This window comes from Saccoglossus kowalevskii, chromosome 9 (assembly GCF_978046115.1).
Source record: "Saccoglossus kowalevskii chromosome 9, keSacKowa6.1, whole genome shotgun sequence".
NCBI lineage: Eukaryota > Metazoa > Hemichordata > Enteropneusta > Harrimaniidae > Saccoglossus > Saccoglossus kowalevskii.
The window spans coordinates 36,849,539-36,857,399 of NC_140649.1; the positions used below are offsets into that span (position 1 = coordinate 36,849,539).

Sequence of the window (7,861 nt, forward strand, 5' to 3'; positions counted from 1 at the left end):
TGCAGACATGAAAGGTAATGTCAAGGGTATTTATGCACACATAAATAGTGATCTCAGGGGTGTTTATGCACACATGAAAGGTGATCTCAGGGGTGTTTATGCACACATGAAAGGTGATCTCAGGGGTGTTTATGCACACATGAAAGGTGATCTCAGGGGTATTTATGCACACATGAAAGGTGATCTCAGGGGTCTTTATGCACACATGAAAGGTGATCTCAGGGGTGTTTATGCACACATGAAAGGTGATCTCAGGGGTGTTTATGCACACATGAAAGGTGATCTCAGGGGTGTTTATGCAGACATGAAAGGTAATGTCAAGGGTATTTATGCACACATAAATAGTGATCTCAGGGGTGTTTATGCACACATGAAAGGTGATCTCAGGGGTGTTTATGCACACATGAAAGGTGATCTCAGGGGTGTTTATGCACACATGAAAGGTGATCTCAGGGGTATTTATGCACACATGAAAGGTGATCTCAGGGGTCTTTATGCACACATGAAAGGTGATCTCAGGGGTGTTTATGCACACATGAAAGGTGATCTCAGGGGTGTTTATGCACACATGAAAGGTGATCTCAGGGGTGTTTATGCACACATGAAAGGTGATCTCAGGGGCGTTATGGTCATACCAAAGGTGATCTTGAGGCAAAGCTAAATACAGCAAACCTTACCTGGTGTAACAGCATACACATCAAAGTCAGTGACACCTGCATCTTTCAGCACAACATCGTCAATGCAGAAATTTCCAGTAAAATCCTTGCTATCTTTGGTCAACACAACATATGCAGCGTCAGCCATGATTTCAGGTTTTCGACATTGACTTGCAACTTCACTACCAGCTAACATTTCCAATGCTGACGTTATGATAGCTAGAAAAACATTAAGTAGTTTTATTAACCAGACAGCACAGAGGGAATGTGTTGTAACAAGAAAGCTTTGCAAAAAATTGTATTAACAAATCATCTAATAAACAGAAATTCCATTTACATAATAAAAATAACCTTCAGTTTCTTACCAGTTCTTGGCCAGAGTGCATTGACTGCTATACCATCAGATCTGAATTCTTCAGCCATTCCCAGCACACACATTGACATCCCATATTTAGCCATTGTGTAGGCTATAAAGGTAATACATGAAGTCATAGATTAGAACTGATAACAGAGTAAACACTAACAACTGGCATTGACAATAGCTGTGAAGTTTTCATTTTGGTGACCACTATACTAATAAATATTTGGCGCGAGCTTTTGGTGTCAGGAATGTGATCACAATAATTCATACATTCTATAGTTACAGTTGCCCCGTTGAATGACTTGCTGCAATTTCAATATATATTATATTCTACCTCAAAAATCATAATCCAAGTGACAATATTCCAGGCCTTACCTACATGGTTCTGGAACCACTTTGACGACATTGAAAGTGGAGAACTCATATTCAATATGTGTGGATTCTTACCAGACTTCAAATATGGAATACATAATTTAGATCTAAAAATAAACCAATCATAATATTAATATAGAATTCTATGAGGCAGGAAATCATGCTTATTGCAAAAAGAACCTACTCAAATGATGACCTTGAACGCGTCCTACCTGACTGGCTTGGATCCGCTCCACCTGACAGCCTTGGATGTACTTCCCACAAGACTGCCTTTGATACCCCACCTGACTGCCTTGGATGCCCTACTAGACTGCCTTGGATGCCCCACCAGACTGCCTTGGATGCCCCTCCTGACTGCCTTGGATGCCCCTCCTGACTGCCTTGGATGCCCCTCCTGACTGCCTTGGATGCCCCACCAGACTGCCTTGGATGCCCCTCCAGACTGCCTTTGATGCCCCTCCAGACTGCCTTGGATGCCCCTCCAGACTGTCTGGGATGCCCCTCCTGACTGCCTTGGATGCCCCACCTGACTGCATTAGATGCCCATCCTGACTGCATTAGATGCCCCACCTGACTGCATTGGATGCCGGATGTGACTGCTTTTGATGCCCAATGTGACTGCCTTTGATGCCCAATGTGACTGCCTTGGATGCCCAATGTGGCTGCCTTGGATGCCCAATGTGACTGCCTTGGATGCCCAATGTGACTGCCTTCGATGCCCAATGTGACTGCCTTGGATGCCCAATGTGGCTGCCTTGGATGCCCAATGTGACTGCCTTTGATGCCCAATGTGACTGCCTTTGATGCCCAATGTGACTGCCTTGGATGCCCAATGTGACTGCCTTGGATGCCCAATGTGACTGCCTTGGATGCCCAATGTGACTGCAAAGGATGCCCAATGTGACTGCCTTGGATTATCAATGTGACTGCCTTGGATTATCAATGTGACTGCCTTGGATGCCCAATGTGACTGCCTTGGATGCCCAATGTGACTGCCTTGGATGCCCAATGTGGCTGCCTTGGATGCCCAATGTGGCTGCCTTGGATGCCCAATGTGACTGCCTTGGATGCCCAATATGGCCGCCTTGGATGCCCAATGTGGCTGCTTTTGATTCCCAATGTGGCTGCCTTGGATGCCCAATGTGGCTGCCTTGGATGCCCAATGTGGCTGCCTTGGATGCCCAATGTGACTGCCTTGGATGCCCAATGTGACTGCCTTGGATGCCTAATGTGACTGCCTTGGATGCCCAATGTGACTGCCTTTGATTCCCAAAGTGATGCCTTGGATGCCTAATGTGACTGCCTTGGATGCCCAATGTGACTGCCTTTGATTCCCAAAGTGATGCCTTGGATACCCAACCCGACTCTAAAGGATCCCCACCTGATTGGATGCCGTACCTGATTGCTGTTGACAGGTATGGTGGTGTGATTTCAACAAAGTCAGTTTTAATATCACAGTGATAATCGGCAATCAGAATGTCCAATATTTACATTGTTCAACATTCAATCATTTCTGTTCATTTTTATCAGTACAAGCTCAATACAAGTTACATACAGCATACATGTGTGCCATTGTTTATTCATTCAAAGATTGAATGCCAGCTTCATGACAAGCTCTTTAATTATACTCACGTGAGAAAGGTACCACGAGTATTTATACTGTGCATCAGGTCAAATTTTTTCATTGAAGTATTCAGTGTTCCAGTCAGGCTGATAGCGCTAGCATTGTTAATAAGAATATCGATACCACCAAATCGTTTGACTGCATTGTCTACTGCAGTCTGCACCTGTGATTCTTCTCTCACATCTACAACACATGGAAGACATTTGCCACCAGCTGCTTCAACTTCAAATAAAAAATATTCAACAAGTTATTATTTTATCAAATCTTTTGTAGTAAAAGTAACATTCAGTAGCATCTTTAGAAAAACTTCTACCAGCTGTTAGCAATAAATATATGGGTAACAAAAAACTAAAAAGTAATACATGTACAAGTAACATCAAAACAAAATCAAAGAACGCTTAGAAAGAACTTTTTGTGTAGTACTGAAGACATATTAAAAACAAGCCATGCATGGCACAGTCCCTGTTAGTTATCAAATTTAAGATATATAGTTTTGTTTATAGTGATATATTTTAAGCATATACATGTCACAGTTATGACTCAAGCAGCTGATGCTTTATAATAATGATATTTTTAACATTAAAATGATTGACATTTAGTCATCTTGTATTTGATTGAGCACTTGTCCATATCGAGAGATATTGCTCTAGAACAGCATTAAATAAAAATTGGCACTGGTTGACCATTCTGAATACATCTGCATAAATATGACATGATTTATAATGAATATACAAAATTTGAACATAATCAGTCAAAACATGTCAGAGATATGACACTAGAACTGCATTCAGTCAGCCATTGTGAATCCAATTTGAAAAAAAAATGATGTACATTAAGGTTCCAAAATGTCCAATGTATTTACCAATGAACAAATGAAATCGATCCATAAATGGCCAAAATCTGGTTCTGGAATGCCAGAAATGCTGGATATTTTAGTAGAAAAATGGCCACCATTCGGCTATTTTGAATAAGATCATCATACCAATAAATGTGTATTATGTATGACATAATGTATAATGAATAATTTGAACATAATCAGTCAAAACATGTCAGAGATATGGCACTAGAACTACATTCATTAAAACAAAATGGCTGTCAGTTGTCCATTTTTGAATTCAATTTGAAAAACAAAATGATGTGCATCACGGTCTGTACCAAGTTTGAATAAAATATATCTGTAAACTGCTGAGATCCGGTTCCAGAATGCCAGAAATGCTTAAATTTTCAGCACAAAAATACTGCCATTCGACCATCTTGGATCAGATCGTGAAACAAATTGATGTACATACAATTTATGTATAAAACTATGTACACTGTTATAGTGTATGTGTGAAGTTTGAATGTAATTGGTGTAGGCAATAACAGTCAAAAAATAGCAAAACTAGCAAGCTACATCTATAATTGTTTCAGTGCCAGAGAAAATCTTTTCAAAAAACTACCAGCTGCCCCTAAATAAATAAACTTTTTTTTATTATTATTATTATCATTTTTTTTAATTTTAGTGCTTCCATTTCGTTACTTCCTCAGTTTTTCATCTTTATTGTAATATTCTTTTTCTGAGTCAATATCCAAATACGGATACGATTATGCAATAAAGATTATTATTATTATTATTATTATTACACAATTCCTAAAAATCACACATCTACATTATCTTGTCTTCAAAGTAGCAGGATAGTATTTTAAGAAAGGGTCAATGGCTGTAAATCGGACCAAAGATGATCAAACCTATACATTTTTAGAAAGAATTTAACCTTATTTTTTGGAAAAATACTACTACAGTACATTTTTTTTTTGTCATCTGTGTTTGTTTTAGTATCACAGTTTTTTTTTTTTTTAATTTTCATCAACTTTGGTTTTCTAACATTAATCATATACAACATAGCAGCTCAATGAGTAGACTTGCTTGCAGTCTGTTGCGATTCCGATGAAAAATTCTATATACGTCTTACGGTGGGTCGAGTAGCCGAGCCACGGATCGTAACAATAAACCGGTTTCCGGGGTCTCAGTTGATATGTTAATTAGCCTGTCTTCTGATTGGTTGAAACATATTAGACATGTCAACCATTATTACAAGCCGAATCTGGCCGGAAATGTGAGGGCGCTTACACTGATGGCAGGTCTGTTGGGATTTCGCAGTCACATGATTTTCGCGTTCACCCCTCATTTACGCAATTTATATTTATTTTTCGAAAATTTGGCAAGCAAGTCTACTCAATGAGAAGCATTTCAATATTGCTGATTGGTATTCATAGGAGTTAAAACAATCCCAAAAACGAACACTGAAGGCTGTGACTGCTCAGGTAAGGCCAGACTTTTTTTATTCCTTGTTTCTTGAGTTTTTATAAGGCAATTTTTTTGAGGAGGGTGGGAAAAATATATAATTAATTCTTTTTTTCCATTAGATTTGTGTGATTCTTATTGATCGGAGAGAAGAAATGAAATAAAATTTTATTCCATGTATAACCTTGTTTCTCATCTGCGCGAGACTTCGGTACTTTGATCATGATACTCCCACGAAAATGCAACTTGGATTTGTTTAATATGCGGTGGGCGATAACAAAATGAAGATAAAACAAATATTTTTTTTTACAAGTCGGCAGGCGCGAGAAATTACGCTGAAATAAAATTTTATTTTTATTTCATTTTCAGCTCATGTTTATTCAGCGGGTTCGCGAAACAAGGGATAATAAAAGTCTGGCCTAACAGAGAAGTTTCTTTATATATGTACAGCATGGAGAAAGGAATGCATAGTTGAATGCTGTATGCAAATACATACTTTCTTCTGCAGCAGTGTAGATAGTCCCGGGTAACTTAGGATGTGGTTTATCAGTCTTTGCAGCTATCACAACATTAGCTCCATCTCTAGCAGCTTTCAAAGCTATGGCTTTACCAATTCCACGACTTGCACCGGTGATAAAGATCGTCCTGCCAGCTAGTTTTCTGTGGATTGAGAATAACAATTTATCTACAATTTATCCAAACTGTATGTAGTTTGAAATCTTGAAACAATGGTACAATGTAATCTTAAGTGTTCGTTCCCCATGATCTAGTGAAAAGAAACTTCTATTTTATATATTGCATTCTGACATCAGTAATATAGATGGCAAAACATTAAATTATCACATCACCTGAGTAGAATCATGAAAAGTGCCCTTAAAATACCACTATATGGATTTATGTTGGTACAACTCCCAAGCAAAATCCTAGTACCAGCATTCTGGGAAATTGTTTATGATTTCTAAGAAATATTTCAACAAAACATGGATATCTAATCTGTAAGCAATCTCAATCTCAATCTAATTTTATTGATATGTTTTTAGGGGCCCAAGCCAATGGGGATGATGCAACTGATCAGAATTTATTGGTCAACTGTTCTGCAGCCATCTTGGTTTGAATTTACGGTAAACAGGAGTGGCCATTTTAAATCCTTTCTGGTCTAGACACTCATTGGAATATTGGCTATCTGTTTCACGAATAAAAACTTTTAATAGCAGTCATGTTTAATTTGGCATGAAAGGCCAACATTTCAATGGCCATTTTGGATTTTGTAAGAAATGGTAATTGACCAATTATTTGTGATCAATTTATCATGTCAATGTAAAATTTATCATCTACTCTACTAGCTTTGACTACACTATAAGTTCAACAGATACATGTATACAATTTTGAAAAAATAGAAGTTGACTATCTTGTAGTTAATATATACAATTATTGTTATTATGGTATTACACCGAAGAGTGTGGACAAGAACACTTGAAAAAAGATTATTCACCTCTCCTTGAGTGGAAACAGTTTGTGAGTGAGGAAGTTGAGTTAGCAAGGCCAATGTTTCAACGGATTGTGTGACATATCCATCTCACTGGTTGGATATGTTCCAGCGAGATTAATAAAATTTTTAAATTAACTCTACGTATTCAGAATATTGTTGCAAAACAAGATTTGAAGGATATTTGAAATTGGTACATGGCTACGGTAAATTATTCCAGGGAAAGACTGACTGGGTGATACGTGTTCTTGCAAACTGGCAATGAGGCATTCCATTACATGGGAAATTGAGAAATTGACATTTAAATGCTACACCCTCATCATATGCATACATGTAACTGCCATATATCAGGCACAATTGCAGACAGGACCATGCATTCAGTGCTATAGTGCATGCATTGGACAAGAGATGTGCAATATTGCATATAACATTAATGCTTGAAACAAAAGTCATACTTTACATTGCATCAAAGTTAATGCAATTTGACAATGTCTGATCATGGAGCTCCATACCAGTCGTACTTAGGTCGTGAGCTGCCATGTTTTGTTGACAATTGCAGATATTACGATAAAACACATATTTTCCACTTAAACAGACGAGACATGTAAGTATATAAACTGAGTATTCAATGAATGTATGTAAAACAATTGATATAATTCATTGGTGGAAGAAGGCAGGGATTCTAACAAATACAATTTTCCATGCCACGTCCGCCGAGGGTGTTGTGCTTTGGGAAATGACCGTGCACATGACTGTGTTCTAGGGCGATTTTGGTTCTAGTGGCGATTTATGTCAAAACCACGAACCAAAAAAACCATGGACGCTCTCGTACCGTGACGTCCATGATGGTCTGACACACACTAATGTGGTTCCCATCATGTCTTCGATGTATACTTAATAGACCGGCCCAGTATAATGCTATATCACCGTACTCACACTGATATAGGGTCGGTTAGTTTACTTACTTACCCTGTATTCAACATAATGGCACTGTTTCAAATATTGCAGTCGACAAGTAGCAATGAACTGTATACTACGCCCTCACGACGACTTCGCTGTGTATGATTGTTTGTAGTTT

General features: G+C 38.3%; 1 protein-coding gene across 1 annotated transcript; it reads right to left on the reverse strand.

Moving 5' to 3' along the window:
- Window positions 1-657: 657 nt before the first annotated feature.
- On the reverse strand, window positions 658-7,861 carry LOC146739187 (hydroxysteroid dehydrogenase-like protein 2). The gene is made up of 6 exons (XM_085504090.1): window positions 7,753-7,861; window positions 5,794-5,957; window positions 3,022-3,235; window positions 1,393-1,496; window positions 1,022-1,123; window positions 658-875 (listed from the first exon to the last, which is right to left on the reverse strand). The coding sequence occupies exons 1-6, from the start codon at window positions 7,764-7,766 to the stop codon at window positions 658-660; spliced, it is 816 nt and encodes a 271-aa protein (XP_085360216.1). The 5' UTR covers window positions 7,767-7,861.